Raw genomic sequence first — 20,394 nt, 5'->3', positions numbered from 1 at the left:
ATTTATATGATAACAGTTTCCATTCATTTGGTAGCGGTTTATCGGAATTTCTGTTTTTCAAAATTAAAGTTTTATTACCACACAATTAGTAAAAAATACAAAACTGAAAAATAAACTGAATAAATGGTTTTTATGAAATTCTCTAAAGGTATCATGATAAAATTACCATATTAGAGTTGTTTGTTCCCCTTTTACCAAATTTTAACATCTATTATAAAACAATATTTTATTGTTAATTATATCAAAATCATTACCAAAGCGTTTCAGTAAAAATTACCGCGTTTTTTAGTGCTCCTATAGAGCCAGATTTTACTGTATTCGGGTAGTTTTGACCTTACTTTCTTTTACTCAGTGGCTAAATGTGGCTACTTTACTCCCATAGTATCCATTTTTCTTTGTAATCACTAAATTAAAATAACATTTAAGTTAAAGCTTTGCTGTCACGATAAATTTGCTAGGTTACCATATGCAATTTTCAACTAGAATTTTTCTCCTCAAATTTCTATATAATTTTTTTGCTGCTATAAAAACTCGTCACATATTTTCGCCAAAGAAATGGTAATTGAATAAGGAGATGGCCCACATAATGCCCATAGTTTCGCAATAAAATTATAGAAACAAATTTCGTAAAATGCTAGTTTCCTTTTCGCTACAGAAAATTAAGGAATTAAAGCATCGGCTATGATTCGTAAAGAATTATTGTCAAGGTCTATGTCACAGTTGTTTATTATTTCCCTCTTTTTTAATTTATTATAGTTTTTCTTCTTTTTTCTTTTTCTTTTATTTTTATTTTTAATTATTTTGAATTTATTACATGTTGACGTAGGGAATTAAAAATAACTTTTTTTAAAAAATAAATAAATAAAAACTTAATAAAAGTGCAGTAGAAATTCGAATTTTCTTTAACTGATTTAGGCAGGGCGGGGTAGGGGAAATATTTATAAGTAGAATGATTTTCAGTCGTATGCCAAAGTTACGGCGTAAAAATAAATTAATGAATTAATGATTATACAATTTGAAAGGAAAATTAAATGAAATAATAATTTTGCTTTTAATTTCTAGGAATTATGTCGGCTTATTTTTCATTAAAGTAATATTATTTTTGAAGTTAGTTTTAGAATTTTGATTGTTTCGGTAACTTTGATAAAAATGGTGAATATCAGTAATTCGGCTATACTTCAGAAAATATGGGTCCTTAGAACTCAAGATTTCTACATTTCTGGGACCCTTTTTTCTAAAAGCGGGTTATTATTTAAAATATGAATTCTCAACCTATTTATACATCTGTTAATATTCACATTCATAATTATTCTAACTGTAGATAGACAAAACGGTGAATTTTAAAACAAGAACGTTTATTTATAAATAATCAAGGATTTTAGTTCGAACACATTAAACACCTACATCAAGTAAAAGCAACAATGTAACTTGATAATCAAAATCATTCTAATTTAGCTATTATTAACGAATTCAGTTATTAATACTTATTCAACTTCGATAACGAAGAAAAAAAATTTTTTTTTAAGTATTAAAAGTTTTTTTGTAATTTTGCTCACAGAAATCTGCTCACGCACCATTTTTCTTTCCTTCGCGTCAGAATCACACGTCTCAGGCGTCGTGTCAGGACTGTACTTTTCTCTTAGTCTCTGCAATTTTGATTAATTGCCTGTTGTTAAATGTTCTCACGGTTAAATTTGGTAAATATTATACATCTTTGTATATTCATAAATGCGTGAGTAACACACAGTGATCTAGTTACTGTGTTGAAATCTATGAATGTTGGAAGTCTAAAATAGGATTGAAAAAATATAAAATGATTATACTCATTTTATCTAGGAGTTATAACACATATCAAATGATAGTTGACAAAATGTGAAACGCGCATTCGATTCCTTCTGACTATTGCGAGTTGTTTGGATTCCTTTCGAATATTATGGAACGGTTGGGTTCCTTTCGAATAAGATAAGAAACTCAACTACTACAACTCAACGAATTTGCTATTCCTAATAACGTACTTTTACATACTGTTAGAGTTACTTTTCTACTTTTTATTCAATAAAACAGCTGTGAATTCAAGAAAAATTGCAAATTTGCGTAAATCCGACAATCCGGTTAATTTATTCAGAATTAGTTTAGTCCTTATAAAAACAGATAATTACCTTCAATCAAAGTAGTATTTATTTGAATCAAATTGATCTTCTCTACACAAATTGTGCAGTGGCTTGAGAAAGACTTATATAGTAAAATATTTTCTATTTATTTATAATATGTGCCACCAAGTTCAAAACCATATAAGAAGACTTCGAGTGTTAAACCATATAACTATTTAAAGCAAACAAATGACTTTTAATTATTTATCAAATTTTATGCATATATGAAAAATCAAAATCAGAATCAATATATATATATATATANTTAAAGTTTTTAGTGTATTTAAAACCTGAATTCTATTTTATATATATATATATATATATATATATATATAAACATTTTTCAGGCTATTCAGAAAAGAGGAGACTATAAAAGAGCAACTGATTATTTTTATAAAGCTTGGAATGAATATAAGGAAGGATTTGGAAATTTGTTAATGGATTTTTGGCTCGGTAAGTTAAAGTTTGAATTTCCTAAATCCAATTTGACAGTATTCGTCAGCTTGATTAAATTAATTTCTTTTTATGTTGAAACTTCTAATTTCTTATGTTGAAGTTGAACGTTTGAAAACATTGAACAGGTTCATACAATATTGATGAAAAAATTCTTGTGTTGTAATATTTCGATTGAATTAAGCACAATTTTCATCTGTTTTTCTTGGGCAAAATTTTGAGTTATGAAACAATATTTACCCCCTTTCCATTTCTTGCGAGCAATCAATCAGACGTGTTTGTATTAAACTTAAGAAAATCACTAAAGCAGCCAACCTTGTAATTGTTAGACCTTGAACTAAGAGGTTCTGAGACTCTTAATGATTTTCTTCTTCTTCTCTATTATAATCATCCTCAATAATATTTTATGAGACTGTGGTAACCTAGTGTTTGGATAATAGACTCGAAATTGGCCTGTATTCGATCCTCGATACCACTCAGAGCAACTGAGTACATGTGATATACGTGTTCTTAAAATCTTCACAATCGAAAGTCCAGTGGTTGATCGCTGAGAAGTACCAAGGGTCTCATGAATGACTGATACTGCCATCTATCCGTGTGGTTCTGAATTAAGTAATACATTCACCCTTGCGGTGCTCTCGTGTTGAAACGATAGGTGCACCTCTTAAATCTTGGCAGAAGAGACAAATTACAAACAATATTTTCCCCCTCCTGCCTTTTGCAAGACATCCGTCCATTAACTGTAACCCTAACTAGACCTTGGATGGATCTAACTAGACTTGTCAGATGAATAATGAAGGCGTTTCTAATAATCGCCTTTATCTCCTCTCTGTTTTCTGCGACATTCAAATAGATTTTGATACTTTTAATTCGTTGAATCAATTTTTTCCACACTAATTATTTGTAATTAGTTGTTAGATCTAATAATGTTTTTTTTCTTCTGTAAGAGTTAATTTTCGATTCCCAATCTGTATATTTTTTTCATTTAAGTTTTTATTAAATTCTAAAAAGACTGTACATATTATTGGCCGTAATTACGGAAAATTCGGCATAGAATAAACAAATAAATAAATAAAACTTAAAAAAAAAAAAAATGAAAAAATCATTATTTTTTTGAAATTGTTTTTTATAAAAAATAATTTTTTTCCTGTAGGAAATGATATTATCCATGTTTTGACAAACCAAAAAAAGTATGCTGCACGTTTTGATCTTGGAACAGACCGTGAGACTGCTTATGCACATTATGACAGTTTCTGGATTGACAGTGAAGAGTGTCAATATAAACTGCATATATCAGGTTTCAGTGGAACTGCAGGTCGGTATTTTTAGTTAAGTAGTTGAAAGTATTTTCCTAGTTTATTATTTTTACTTTTTGAATTTTTTCTATCTAAATAGTTTTAAATTGTAATTTTAGAAAAAAATCTTTGGGAATTTTTTGTTTTATTTCTTTATTTATTTTTAAAAATAGATGACTAACTTCAGAATTCTTGTGGTAACAGGAATTTATTGGTACTTTTGTTTAGATCTGAAAAGCAAAAGCACGCAATTAAAAAGAATAACAGAGCAATTATTCTTTATATCGCTCTAGGTTTACTTGAAATTATGAAGCGTTTCTGAATTATTATGATCTTGAAGAATAGTGGAATAATCGTTTTTTACAGTTGATAAAAGTACAAAGCATACCCAAAATAATAGGGGGATGATATACTACATGTAATGTAAAAATCATTATTTAAGTGTAAATGATCAGCACTGTATGTGGTTTTAATTCCCCCCCCCCGAAAAAAAAATGATTTAGAGTCAAAAGTGTGAAACTTGGTGAATGAAAAATAAGTTTAATAAATGATTAAACATTTCTCACATTTACTTCAACAATGAAAACAACTTTTTTATTAACAGGAGACAAAATTTATTTTTAATTTCCAATGTGTCTCAATATGACCACCATTATAATATTCTAGTAATTCTAAACTCTGCTTAGAATACCAAATTTTCTAGACTTTAAATACTCTCGACTTTAAATACTTTCATTTTTTAGAAATTGAAACCATATACTCTATTGAGCAAGTACCCCAACTTTTTTTTTAAGAAACCCACCTTGACGCGCCACGTGAAGAAGTCACGTATCGTGGCATGGAGTTCTAAGTATCTCACGTTATTTTATGTGTAACTTCATAATTACAATCTGTTTACGGAAACAATAAATAATATGTACTGTCCAGCTTTCACGAAAACTCTTCGAACGAGAAGTTGACTGCTGCTATGGAAATAAGCAGAAAATATTTTATAATGTCTAAAAAATAATCAAATGACACGACTCTCACAACCTAAACCATTTCAAAACGGTTAACCTCAATTCCCTAGGCTAAACGACTTATCTTCGTAACCATAGTAACAGCCAGCACACCTATTTGTTGTTTAGAAGATTTCTCTTGAAAGTTGTACAGCATGTTTATAATATATACTTGTATATTTGCTATAATTTTTTTTATCCGAGAGTATTACGCGTAAATAAAATCCGAAGTGACTTATCGTCGTAATCTTCGAAATAACTAATTTTTACTACCCCATTCAAAACGACTTATCTTCGTGAGCACAGTAACAGCCAGCACATCCATCAGCTGTTTAGAAGACTTCTCTTGAAAATTAAACAGTATCTTTACAATATTTGCTACTAAATTTACAATATTTTTTTTTTCCATCGAGAGTATTACACTGTAAAAAATTTCGAGCTACGTTGCGCCAAGCATTGGTATTAATTTGCTGGCTACATAAATTGGTGTTCAGTTTTACTATATATTGGGGCTTTCACTAGCTCCAAGCAACGAGAGAAGGTTTCACCAAAAAATGGGATTTGAAAGAACCTTAAAGCAGCGAAGGGTTGAACGAAAAATCAGTGTCTTGAAAAGAACTAAAAGCGGAAGAAGGTTGCACCATGATTTGGTATTTTTGAAGGGAACTAGAAGCGATGAAGATTGCACCATTATTAAGTATTTTTAAAGCGCCAAAAAGGAGAGAAAGATAGCATCATTATTAAATATTTATAAAAAAAAGATAAGATAATTTAAATCAAATTTATATAAATCAAATTAAAATTTAATTATTGAAATCCATAAAAATTTAAAAAAACTATTATTATTTTAGATGTGTTATGTAATATAAATATAAATCTATATTACATAACACATCTAAATTAAAAATAGTTTTTTAAATTTTTTTTATAGATTTGAATAGCTAAATTATAATTTGATTTATATGAATTTGATTTAAATTATCTTCCCTTTTTTTTATAAATATTTAATAATGATACTAACTTTCTCTGCTTTTTGGCTCTTTAAAAATCTATTCTTCTATTAGATGTATGTAAAATTAAAATTCTTTTTTACATTTCAATCGCTAAAGCACCAGCAGATGCTATAGAGTAAGTACCGCTAATGTTTTAAACAGAAGAAAAAAAGAATTTTAATTTTAGGCTGAAGCAAATTCTTATTACTATGCATTTTGATATTATTTTATTATTTAAAAATGAAAATATTACTTTCACTAATAAAAATTTATATAAAAAGTAGACAAATATTGGATTAGTTAACCCCCAATCTCTAACTAAGGAAACATTCCAATGTAAATTACATTGGCCAATGGAAATAATAAATTTGAAGTAAATTATGAAATGTAAAAATAATGAACTAACTTGGAAATTTGAACAAAAAATATACAGATGGAGATCGATATTCAAACATAATTTATTCATTTACAATCGCTTTGATGTTTGTATACAAAGGCAGAATATAATAATTTTTATCCAAAGTCTTAAAATTTAAATATATTATACTTTTTATGCATATCACAGCATTTATTAAAAAAAATACAAAATATTCACTCAAAAATATGATAGACAGTATGTTTTTGTTACCAAGGGAGTGCATTCAATTCGAACTTATTTTTAATTTACAGTAATTTAAAATAAAAATTATGTTAGCCTGTGCCTCAATGTTTGCAGTTTTGAAATTTGGGATCATCTAAAATTAATTTTCAATATTTTAATACGATGCTAAATTTCTTGATATACTCTGCCTCATCTGAATTAAAATTTACAATATAATTAAATTGCTTTTTTTGCAAACATCATTTACTACTTGATAAAAAGATTAAAGTTTAACTCAATTTGGAAAAATAACTGTTCCTTTTTTTTACAAATTAGTAAATGGTGGTGAGTATTTGAGAAAAATCAATATTTTTATTATATGTTGATTATTATATTCATTATTAAACATTCATTATTATAGATTTTTCTGGTGCTATTACTGTACATCACATTTTTCAATTGATTGTTAAAAACACAACAAGATTTAAAAAGATTATACACAAATAAAACTTTGGAGCCTTTTCACAAAATAATAATTGTTTTTCCTGAAACACAGGTTCTTCATTCTCAAAACTGAAAACATACGCATTCCTTTTTTGTAAGCTATTCTTGAAACTAGTACTTTTGAAGTTCGAAAAAACTGTTTTATAACCTTCTAGAATTCTGGTGATTTTGGCAGAATAAATATTTTTATTAATAGGCTTTGCACTGGTTATAACAATATTATTTCCTAAGCTTCTTTCTTGATGAAAAGCATAGAAATTGCTGGTGCCTTTGTGCTAATAAAAGAAGATTAAAACTAATGTAATTTATGGTTATAAAATGTATAAGAATTGAAATAATTTCACAGAAAAAAAATTTGAGCCCTTTCATTTTTAAAACATGGAAAAATCAATCAAAGCTAGTCATATTTTAATTACTATCTTAAAAATACAATATTAAAAAAAATTGAGAAATTGCTGTTCTTATGTTGAAAATTTTTTAAACATTTTTATCTTAATACTCCTTTCACCCATAAGGATCCTGAAAAGGAAAGTTTTGATATTTTAAAATATTATTACTATTATTTTTTGTTGTAGTTAAAAGGCGCCAAAGCACCCAAGTAGAATTTCTCCTCATGATAAATTTTGAATCGAATTTCATACAGTGCGAACCCCCAAAAAATTTGCATAAGGTAACTGTTAAAATATTAAATGAACAATATGATCATCACTTGGATGAATCAAAGAGTTCGTGTTGAGCCTAAGAGGGCGGGATATGGCTGCTGATAAACACACAAGCAGTATTCATGTGGATGGTATTAAACCTCCACATGTATATTGTTTGTGAAGATTGTCTTTTTAACTAAAGTTCTTTTGTTTTATGGAAGAAAATATATTTCAGAATAAAAAAAATTACTTTTATAATTAATATAAATCTCTTTAAAAATATTATTTAAGAAAAAAACAACTGTAAATATTATAAGGAATATTTATGACCTTTTTCATGATCAATTATGACTTTCGATTTTATGCTTATGTTGTCTTTTCCCTCCCTCACAAACGCAATGTGGTAAATTACAAAATAATAATAATAATAATAATTCCTGGAAAAATAAGTATCTATAGCAAAGTATCTGTGAGCATCTAAGTATTTTTTTATTTTTTAGATTTAATGAAGATTTAATGAGATTTAGTTTGATGCAATCGATTGCTCCATAAACGCATTTTTTGATCATATTTACCAATTTATGGTGCAACCTAAATAAAATAACTTTTCCTTTATCCACTTTATGGTGCAATTAGAAACTTTGCACCAAGTATTGGTTAAACATTTACCCAGATTTTCTACAGTGTAGGCATAAATAGAATTCGACAAGACGACTGCATTTAAAATACTGGTGACAACATTATGTTGGCAAAAACAGTTTACTCATGGTTTTTTATTTTCTGAGTAATGATTCTCTTATATTATCTGAAAAATTAATTATAATTCTCATATTTGTGTGAACACGTAATGAAAGTCATAATGGTGCTATCAGATTTGATTAAAGAAAATATTTTTGTAGTGGAGTTTTTAGTGAATAATTTTGTTTTACTGATTCTAAATACTTTTTAAAACAGGTGATTCTATGGCATATCATAATGGTATGAGTTTCTCAACGAAAGATAGAGACAACGATCTACATGCACAGCACTGCGCATACTGGTGGAAGGGAGGTTGGTGGTATAACGCATGCCACTACGCTAATTTAAATGGTTTGTATTTAAAAGACATTCATAACCAATTTAGATATGACATGGTAACATGGAAGACCTGGAAAGATTATACAGTCTCCTTGTCTAATGTTGAAATTAAAATTCGACCAATTGACTTCTAAATAAAGTGTTTACAGTGTATAAACTGTGTGTATTGTAAGTTATATTTAAGATACTACACCAACTTTTATTGCTGGAGCAGAATAGATGAAAATTTCAAGTGACAGTTTAGTGAGCTTTAGTAAAAGTTTTCTCGAAATTTATGCGTTGACAATAGGAAATGAAAATTATATTCTGGTTTTGTTTCTTATTTACAATTGGCAAAATTTTAAAACTCGCGCACTCACTTAACGTTGTTTTTCGAAGCTTTGTCACCAAGGAAAATAAAAACGCCTAAGTTTAAGTGCCTTATACATGAAGCACTGCGATAATTAAACTGTATATATATAATCTTGCTGTGAGGAATTATCTGGGCTATAGAACAGACAATTAACTTAAATATTTTAAAAGTTATTAAGCCCTTTTAAATATTGCCAAATTAGCGATATTTTTCCACCAATATGAAAATTATCAAAATCAATGCCTTATTCTCATTTTTTGCGAATTTTTATGAGCCCAAGTAATGCGGAATTGAAGTAAGTTTTTAAATATTAAAAAATTAGAACGCAAACGCTTTTTATTTTCATTAAGCTGTGGTTTTTCTCCGTATTGACGTTCTGCGTCATTTTCAAAATAAACGTAGACAGCGTCGGCTACAGATAGACTAAACTTGACCTAACAGTCCTGAGTAACAGGCCTTCTAATGTCGTTTTCGATATTCGTTGACAAATGCACTTGGCTTTTTCTTGAACTCCAAAAACTCCAATGACTTGTATAATTAAACTGATAGTTGCCCCTGCTAAGGTTGCCCTTGTATTCTATTCCTATGATAAACGAGTTTTTTTTAAATCCTTTAAACTTCAATGAATAATTTTATGTTTCAGATTTCAAAAATAAGGAGGATAAATTATTTTAGGTGACATTTTTGTGAATTTCAATATGTTAAACCGGTCTATTCTATTTTGCGTGAGAGAAACTAAACATCGTACCAAGCCTTTATATCTTGATCACAAGTTTCTAGTTAGCGAAATCTATAAATTCCCACCTTTCATTTGAACTGTTTGCATCTTGGCGTTTTGATAGTTTGCCGTAAGTGAGTCTTTCTAAGGTTGTTTTCAATATTGTTTATCAAATGCACTTGGCTTATCCTTTAACTCCAATAACACTGAAAGACTGTCGCTTCATATTTTCATCTACTAGGATCAAAAACATTTTATAACTCGTATAGTTAAAAGCAAATTCTCAATTTTTTAAAAAAAGGTCTCACATATTACCTACCTCTATTAACCTCTCTTGCTTTTAAGACATTTTGAAAAACTGAACTTTAAAAATATTTGTTTTTATAAAGAATGAGTTAAATAATTTGTTTCTATCCATAACAATTGTGGATCAAATAAGAGCTACATTAATAAAGAACTTGAATATAGCACAAAAATAAACTTGAAAGTAGACATACTAAAGTTTCGGCTCGATAAGCAAATATTTTCATGAGTATCAAAACACACAATCACAGAAGAGAATGTTAGAACAAATACGTTTATCCAATACAGGGCTTGAGAAAAATAATAAAATAGGAAGATTAGAAGGATGTGTATGGGGAAGGGGTGAGAAACGCAGGTGTGCAAGATGTAAGAATTAAATTAAAGAAGATTTTCGAATATTAGGTGTCAATGCGATTTTTGAGGGATCATTAACTGAATTATTAGAATTTTTCAAAATATGGTACGCTTCCCAGAAGTCTAGGTCAGTAACTAAAGAGCCATGTTTAATGATTTTCGAAAATTCAATCATATAATCACAATTTTAATTACATAAGATGATAGAAGATTGTCATATTTCTGATTTCAATTATATATTTCATGATAAGTCGAAGTTTAAGGGTGTGTTTAGTTTGTCCAATAAATGCTAAACCACACTGACCAGAAATTTGCTAAATACTCTATTATCCCACTTTTCCTTTATGAAACAGATGAAAAAAATTGATATTCATTCCAAATTTTGGCTCGCATCTTGCTTTTTTTAATGCAGTATAGTGCAATCAAATCACATAAGTTGAAAAGTTCGCTTTTCAGATATATAAAGATTTAAAATAAAACATATCACCATTTGCTGTTATACATAAGTTTAAAAACTTTCAAAATTAGATTTCTTTTGCTTGTTCATACATTTATTTTTTGCTTTGAATTTAGGCAAGAAATCCTTATTTTAACAAAATATTTAGCTAATATTATTTTGCATTTCATCATCATAATAAAAAATAACGAGAAACTTTCTCGACAAATTCTGCTTATTTATATTCATCAGAAATATCTTAAAATTCTGCGTCTGGATTTATAAATATGATGAACTAATAAATTAAATTACTACATTTTTAAATATGACTCCTCAGTATTATTTTGAAGCATCGGTTTAAACTTTTCTTTGCATTTGCGTTCCGTATCTTGTCGTAGAAGAATGATAAAACGATGTAACTTTTGCATTAATTTTATGATTAAATTGAATAAAATGATTAATGATGCATTTTTAAACGATTAATTTGCATAAAGTAATCATTTAAAAAGTTCTCTATGTCAAAGTTTAAAACTTAAATCTGAAAAAGAGTAAGAATATCACTAAAAAAATAGTACAATTTAACATGTTTCAGGACAAGTTTTCAAATTTTGGAAATTTTTACACACTTTAAGAAATGGATACTCAAATTTTAAATTTTTTTCTTTGTTTATGCTTTGATGAAACAGTTTCCTGGCATTTGCTTTGAGAGTACATTTCGTTGTAACTATCGTCACTTCTTAAAGGAAACGAATTTCATAAAAAGCTAAGAAATATTTAGTCATTCTAGTTTCGATCGTCTACGTGAGAGATAGAGAATACTTGATTAGAGATAGAGAATATTAGATTAGGGCATGGGAATACTAAACCGACAATGCATTGCGATGTAGTTCAGAGATGAAACATTTTTGTCATGTATTTGAGAGTTCACGTCAAACCACGTAATTTCGAGACGAAATGATTCTCAAAATTAACGAAGTACTGCTCATGAATTACCGAATCGTCAAAAGAGAAAATTTATTGTAGGCTGTAGTAAATTATTTCTTTATCTAATCTATTTTAAAAGAAATCAAATATTTAATATTTGATAATTTAAGAATAATACTGATTTCTAATTTCTGAATAAATCTTTGCCGCATTTTGTTTTAATAATTTTCACACATAAATTACTTATAAAAATTTTAAATGCATGTTGTTAATGAGATATGAAAAACTTAATTATAAATTAATTCGAATTAAAGTCACAAATATGATTTAATCTTTTTAAAAAAAATTCACAATTTTTCTTTTAATTGACAAGCTAATGCTTTTATATTTCTGATTATATTTGAATTAGTAATAGAAAGGTCGAACTTCAGTACAGCATTGTTTTATTTTATTTTATAACCGTCGTTGAACAGCCGACTTAATTTTTTGGGTTCACGACTACCAATGTTCAACTTCGTAGCATTGTAATTTTTAATCCAATACAGAAGAAAAGGGAACTCCTGGATTAAATATTGCGAAAAATTTGCCTTCATTGATGACTTTTTGACCCGTGTTTGCGTTATATGTAGAGGAAAAAGACGGAAACTCCCACGGTTAGCCTGATGGCAAGAGGGCCTCTAACACATCCGTCTATCACCGAGGATATTTTGTCAACAATGTGGTCGGCGCAAGCCGGATTCGTGTCGATGGGATTTGAACCTGGTTCACCACATTGGAAGGCGAACGCTCTATACCTGAGCCATGACAGCTCAGAACAGTATTGTTGATGTTTTCAATTTAGCGTGGACCAATTTGAAGTTTAAAATCAAGGTTTCTGTGATGTAATATATCACTGTGATTCCTAACAAAGACGCATTGTTACTTTGAATAATTGGTATCTACTAACAAATAAAGATTCCATAATTCAAATTATTGAAAGAATTCGTAATACTTATAGATAGAAGTTTTTATTTATTTCTATTCCCGCATGGAAACAAATGATAAATACCAGCTGTACTCAAACATGATATTTGTTATGAAATTTTTTAAATGAAATGCACTTTCCATTTTCCATTAAAGATTTTATTTCGAGTATCTTAAAGTAACTTGAATGGATTATTATTTGTACTTACAGATGTAAGCTATTTAGATTTTATGGAAGAAGCAGGGGTTGAATTCAAAAAGCTAAAACTCATTATTTCATCAAGATTATTTAATACTAAGTACGATAAACGTTTTATCTGGTCTTTTAACCTTCACTTGAGAATTATCTGGTCTTTTAACTTTCACTTGAGAATTTTCCTAATCGCTACAGATGGTGTATAGTAGTTACCTATAAAACGAAAAATGAAATACATTATATTCTAGACGGTCAAAAATTATTCCACAGTCTTGATTACAAAAGAAAAAACATGTAAGTAAATTTATTCTTATTTTTATCATATTGCTAGCTGAATTCCCGTTTTCTGTTCGGGGTGAAAAAAGTAAATAATCAAAAAAAAAAAAAAAAAAAAAAAAAAAAAAAAAAAAAAAAAAAAAAAAAAAAAAAAAAAAAAAAAANCAATACTAAATAACTCTTAAACCATTCACAAAACTAAAAGACTTATAATAGCAGAAAAAAATGAAGTTAAAATAAATATAATTTCACCTTATTACTAGCTGAATACCCTTTCTTCGTATGATAGGGAAAGAAAAGAAAATAATCAATAAGTCAGTGATGAATGAAATCATGTACAAAACTAAAGTTATCTACCGACAAAATTAATGAAGCTGAAATAATTCCTTATTTTTTAGTTATTATTATTTGTTGCCCTTCAAGTTGCTTTATGTTATTAGAATATGCAAAGCACGTTTTTAAAAGTTCATCTCGTCAAATGCTTAACTGTTTTCAGTATCATTTGTACAGTATTTATGAACTTTTAATAAGTATAAAATACACCAATATAAAACATTGCACCAGTGTTAATTTTTTTCGTACATATTAAAACTGCACCAATTACCATAATACCAAGAGTACCAATTACCTAAATTAAGCATCATTGGTGAAAATAATATTATAGCGATTTTTTACGTTTCTCCTACACAATTTAATAGTATTATTCCATTAGTTCTGTTTTTTGGAACATAGATTATTTTTTTAAATTTAAATTAATACCTAATTCCAAAATCAATTAAACATCATTAGCGTCGATTTTTTCTTACATGAATTACTGCCATTTTTCAATTGATTTTATTTTTAGTTCATAGCTTTTTTTGTTTCAATTAGAGCCGATTACCAAAACTAATTAGCATCATTGGCGTCAATAATAGTATAGCGATATTTTATGGTGAACGAAAGAGTAACATTTCTCTATAATTTTGCTTGTTTGTATGCACCTTATTTTTATTTAAATTATTAAAAACTAAACTCAGCGGCGCGACAGCCCATAGAGGGCCAAAGCCTGTGCCCATCTCAGTTTTCTTGACCTTGGGCTCTGGGGTGCAGGAGCAGATGTTCCGGTCCGGTGGTCAGCCGAACGCGGAACCCCCAGTGTTTAGCTCCCAAGCATACTTGGTACTCATTTATCGATCCACTGAAGGGATGAAAGGCTGATTCAACCTTGCCCGGTCCGAGGATCGAAAAAGGGACCTGTGGCACGACAGCGCGAAGGGCAACCGGGCAATTTAAATTAGCCACCGGGCAATTTAAATTATTAACAACATTAATTAAACATCAATTGCGTCAATAATTTTAGCGATTTTTTACGTTTTCCCTAAATGAATATCATAATATCATTAGTTAATATATTCGTTAGTATCATTTCCCAATTAGTTTTCCTTTTCCGTATATAACTTATTTAATTCAATTTCCGTCGATTTTTGGTGATTTAGACGTTTTTAAAGCACAACTATCACCAAAATGATCACGTAGTTTTGGATGACTCTAGAAATACCATCATAATGACGTAGTCCACCTATATGCCACCACATTCAAATTGATTATTTAGTTTCCCTGTCATAGTGAATCAAGAGTTGTGGCGTAACTACCACTACGATTATTAAACATCAATTCACTGCTATATATATGACATGCTAACTTGATTCAATCTCGAGGTACCTTTTGATTGATAAAGGTTGGCATTGTCGATAACTCCTCCCACCCCCAAATTGGTGACTTACGGACGTGATGCGAGCACGCAAATCTTGATAGTAACGCCCCCTTAGATCTGGTAACGCCTACTTCGTTGGATGGTCCACATTGAACAGTTGACTTGCTACTTGTAACTGCGACATCATCCACCTCCTCACGCTGTTGCTGCTCAGTCTCGCCTCGATCATACACAACGTCAGCCTGCATACACTCGACTGCTAAAGTCAACACAGGAGCGACTACAACCGTGAAGTTAATACACCTCTCACATTCAGCACTCAAAAACCCAGTGACCTTAACTCAGCTCTCCAGATCTTTCACGAGTACAGCAACTAGTGGTATCCGTTCATCGAATTCTATCCCAGATAAAATTTTGGTGGGGGAGTATTGTGGCGTAAACAAATATTAAACATCAATTCACTGGTATATAATACATGCTAACTTGATTCAATCACGAGGTACCTTTTGATGGATAAAGGTTGGCATTGTCGGTAACTCTCCCCCCCCACAGAGTATTAAAATATTAAAAAACGTGCATCAAACTTCATCAAATAGGCTAGCAAACATCACTGATGTTATTTTTAAAATTTTTGAAAAAGTAAAACAGTCTATAATTTAATCACAATTTTGACTAAAGCTTAAAAAATGGAAAACAGATTTTTCAAACGTTTCTAACGAACGAAATATTTGAAAATTTCGAATGATTTTTAAGATTGTGGGCTGAAACTTCCTCTTCCAACTACTATCCCAATTTCGGGACGTTAGAGCAAACGGTTCTGGAGTGATAAGAAAGAAAAGTATGCACACAAACTCTTTATTTTATTATTATAGATTATTTCTAGTTGTAGATTAATAAACTGCTGTTTGTAGAAAATGCAACACCATGAAAGAATCATCAGAATCAAATGAAATTTAATGCAGAAACGACTTGTACNAATCAAATACATAATACAAATACAAAAGCAGAAAAAATAGACATTTTTATGACCATTTTCCTGAAAATTAACCAATCCTTAAGGGGTTAAATAAAGATACCAAAGAAATACTGTTGTAAAAGTGTACTCACAAAGATACTTTACTATGTGAGACATACTTTTATTTGGATTATTTCTAAGCGTTACGATTAAAATCCTAATCATTTATAAATTTTAGGCACATTGCTTCTGTTGTCTCAATTGTTATAATTTTGAGCTATGGATCTGAAGCTCATATGGATGACTTAAACGAGGAGACAGATTTGCAGCAAGATTCTGCTCAACAAAATGTCAATAAAGAATGTAAGTAAATTTTAGGTAGACTGCTTTATTCATTTCAATTGCTTTTAACTTCGAATTATGGATCTGAAGTATATATAGATGACTCTGAATTTTGTGAGTGTATGTGATGTTTTGTAATAAGTACTTGAAAGTATGTATCAGTTATTTTCCAAAACATTTAGTAAAATCTCTAAAATTTGTAAAAAAAAAGAATAAATAAAATGAAAATAACTTAAGCATATGCATTTAATTCTAGATGGCAGCACCAGTTAAGTTTGTTGGAAATGGGCGATTTTCATAAAATATTTAAATATTTGTAATTTTAAAATATTTAAGTTATTTGTCCGTTTTAAAAACCAGCTAATTCTTCACGGCAAGATAGTATATATAGTTTAAAATTATAGCTTTGTTATAAGTGTATGGTACTTTATCTGTGGTCTTTCATTTTCCTTCTCGAAAGTGCTCTGACCCAATTTAGAGCTTGTTTGTTCCCTATACTGTATTGAAGTTTGTAGTTCCCTATACTGCATTGAAGTTTGTTGCAGCTTTCTTTAGATCAGTTTCGTAATCCAAGGCTGCAACAATCTTTTTGTCTCGTTACAGGTAATATTACCAATTTTGTTGTATTATCTAGTTGCGCTTTAGCGTTATTTTTAATTGATTCGTCCCCTAATTTTTCGTTCATTTTACTTAATTATACATAAATTTTACAGTATAGTTTTTATGTATTTTATTTCAATATAACTTTATATCATTTTCATTGATAGTTTTAAATTTCGAACAAAATTCAATATTTACAAAAAGTATACAATATAACTATAAAATATTTTTAATTGATTCAATGTATTGGTTTTTTCATTGCTTTTTAAAAATGTTCCTATTCAAAATATGTTACATGTGTTAAATTCCAATAAAAAACGTAATCTTTACAGTTAGATTAAAATGATTTAAAAAAGTTTTGCCCATAATTATTTTTAATTCTTTTTAGGGTATCATGTATTACTGTGGTATTTTTATTTATAATTATATGGTATGAACACAGTTCTGCGAAAACGACATTTAGGAATTTAAAAATGTTTATTTCATACTTTCGTCTAAAACACAATGTGTTGTTTCTTTTTTATTTTCACGAGATAAATGCTTATAACAATAGATTAAAATGTAATCATTAAAAAATACATAAAGATACAAAGAAAAAAAGAGAATATTTGAAACGTCTTATTTTATACGTTTTTAGTTATTTATAATTTTTTAAAAAATCTTAACGTTCATTCAAAACATCCATTCAATTTTTTCTAGCTTGATCGAGAAATATTTTTTGCCTGTAACCCCTTAACGATCGGTTAATTTCAAGAAAACGGTCATAAAAATGCCTATTTTGCCAAATACACGTATTTGATTAGTGCTGACATCTAGTTTAAAATAAACTAACTATCTACAATTACCTTAAGAATATCCTGGTAGTGCTATCTGGTGTGTAAAATGAGAAATAGAATGTTTTCCGGGCGACAGAAATCAATCAGTTTTATTCGCGTTAATTCGCGTTCCAGAAATTTCACGGGAGCGAGAAATAGAGGGCGAAACTTCACCCCGTCATTTTCACGGTAGAAATGAAATCAACAAATTTTGAAAAAAAATTCTAAGTGTATCTTTATTTAGGTGTCTCTTGTCAAAAGCCAGCGGATTGTGCTGAACTTATTGAAAACGGCTACGAGGAAAATGGAGTATATGAAATTTATCCTAAAAACAGGAACTTACAATGTTCTTCTATTGAAGTCTACTGCGATATGAAAACAGATGGCGGAGGATGGACGGTAAGTCCAAATTTTTTTACAATAAAATTATGACCGAAGCGCGATCTTCGAGTTTATCTCACGCAATCTTCCGAAAGATAGCTGTTAAAATTTTACTAATTAGGTAGAAATTTTTCTCGAGTTTTTTTTGTTGTCGTATGCCTGTTTAGGCAGTGGGGGTGCGATTGTTCCTGTTTTTTAGTGGCGCCATCGATGGCCTGGAATTCGACTTCTGCCACGCTATTCACGCAGCCACAACCCGTTTATAGGGCTGGTCACATTCACACACAAAGGAGAAAGAACATAGAACACGCATAGAGAGAAAGAAACATCCATGCCTTGCCCGGGATTTGAACCCAGGACCTTTCTGATGCAAGGACAGTTCTCTGCCCCCTACACAGGCCGGTCGGGCTCGGGTTTGTTTGATTCTAATTTACATAAAATATCGTATCTATAAAACATGGTTACAAATTGCTATTACATTAAACCATAAATGTATGGTACATAGAGATGAATACATTAAAGTTTCGTATGATTACAATGTATTAAACATTTAAAGAGTTACATAATAACAGTACATTACAATGTATCAAACTTTATGTAATTATGACAAGATATTACATATATCAATGCGTCACATTATATTATACATCATGCTATTATGTAGATGTTTTGCGTCACATTATATTATACATCATGCTATTATGTAGATGTTTTGCGTTGTATGTTTTATAAATAAAGGTATGAAACAGAGTAACACATAGAGATTAACACACTCAAGTGCCATATAATTACAATGTGTTACAATGTATCATACTTTTAGAGTGTTATATGATTATGCATTAAATATTTAGAAAGTTACATTATAAAAATATGTTGCAATATACCATATGTTATGTTATTATTACAAAACGCAACGCATGACCGTGTAGCATTATATTGCACGTTATGCTATTATGTCAATGTGTTGCATTGTATGTTTTACAATTAAAGGTATGACACATTGTAGAACACATTGTGACACAAATATTGCCACATTTGATTAGAATATGTGGCAATTTGAGAGTGTTATATGATTGCATTTTATTCTGCGTTTAAGTATATATTATGATTGTGTTACAATCTGTATCTGTTTGGAATGTTACGAGAACATTTCGATTTTACCTTAATTTTCTTGAAAAAGAAAGGATTTTAAGATATTCCTGATATTTATTTCTGATAGTACTGCGAAGAATGTTATTTATTTATTGCGAATCAAAAATATATCAGTGATAATATAATATTGATTAAATATTATTTATGAAATATTTTAAGGTGATTCAAAGAAGAGGGGACTTTAAGAGACCAAGGGATTATTTTTATAAAACTTGGGCTGAATATAAGGTTGGATTTGGTGGATTAAAGAAAGACTTTTGGCTTGGTAAGTTCAAATTTGGTTTCCATCTACCCAAGATAGTTACATTTTCGGTTAGATTAAAACATACTACGTCTAAATACGATAGAGAAAACATAAAAATTAAAGAAATACAGATTTATTTGGTCGTTCGGAAACTAAAATCGTTTATACCTTCTTAATTGCTTTCTGCTACAGCAAATTTCAGACGTAAGCTAGAGTTCCTGATATCTAACTCTTATTAGTTGGAGAGTTACGACAATGGCTTTAAAATTGTCCAAAATAGCTGGTTTACGAAAGAGAAAGATAATGGAATGGTTACCACTCTTGGCGACGCCTCCCTACAATTTCATTTTCTTCCTCCGTGTTGGAAACTTTTAAATTACACAGTTTTTTTTTTTAAATTTTAATTTTCTTTTAGTATTATATATGATTTTTAAGTCAAAGATATGTTAAAAATGAAGCTAAAATGGAGAGCATTTTGAATGAAAGAGTAAATTATTGATAACTTTACAATTTAAATTGGTAAAATTAAATTAGTGAAAGTTTTTTCCTTATTTTTATTACTTATATAAATATTTTTATCTTAATATTAATAACTTTTACATTTTATTATTATTTTTTTTATTAACTTAATGGATTCTTGATATCTTTGTGATGGAACCTCGATAGAGGAATTTTTGTGTCCATGGAATCTTGCATTCAAAACTTAGATCACTTTTCGACTAGCTAGTGCACTAAAGACAGTACTTAGCCATCGTGTCTGTTGTAAATGCAAGATTCAATCCTTTTTCTGCCACTATCTACAGAATTTACCTCGACATCACTGTCACAGAGAGTTTTTTGTCAACCAAAATTTTCTGACCACTGAAGTTCTATGCTGAGTTGCAAAAGTATTTTCAATCATTTCACGACCATTATCAGCAAAATTTATCAAGAATTATTGCCAAAGGAAACTTATTGCTGTCTAATTGTCAACCACTTTCTGATTAACTAGAGTGCA

The 20,394-nt window shown here is 29.3% G+C and overlaps 1 protein-coding gene across 3 annotated transcripts in view; it reads left to right on the top strand.

The window, feature by feature from the left end:
- Nucleotides 1–20,394, top strand: part of LOC107456144 (techylectin-5A-like) — a 38,614-nt gene that overhangs the window by 10,197 nt on the left and 8,023 nt on the right. Inside the window, exons 1-4 of one of the 3 annotated variants that reach the window (XM_016073928.3) lie at nucleotides 13,128–13,233; nucleotides 16,102–16,226; nucleotides 17,865–18,019; nucleotides 19,313–19,418. In XM_016073928.3, coding sequence (XP_015929414.2) covers nucleotides 13,232–13,233; nucleotides 16,102–16,226; nucleotides 17,865–18,019; nucleotides 19,313–19,418 — 388 coding nt within the window. In that variant the 5' untranslated portion in view covers nucleotides 13,128–13,231. Of the gene's footprint in view, nucleotides 1–2,497; nucleotides 2,604–3,756; nucleotides 3,919–8,570; nucleotides 8,851–13,127; nucleotides 13,234–16,101; nucleotides 16,227–17,864; nucleotides 18,020–19,312; nucleotides 19,419–20,394 lie in introns of those variants that run through there. The other 2 variants (XM_043041139.2, XM_016073949.3) reach the window with 2 other exon arrangements.

This window comes from Parasteatoda tepidariorum, chromosome 10 (assembly GCF_043381705.1).
Source record: "Parasteatoda tepidariorum isolate YZ-2023 chromosome 10, CAS_Ptep_4.0, whole genome shotgun sequence".
Lineage (NCBI taxonomy): Eukaryota > Metazoa > Arthropoda > Arachnida > Araneae > Theridiidae > Parasteatoda > Parasteatoda tepidariorum.
Note: the sequence above shows the minus strand (reverse complement) of the source record. Positions and strands in the feature narration are given on the sequence as shown.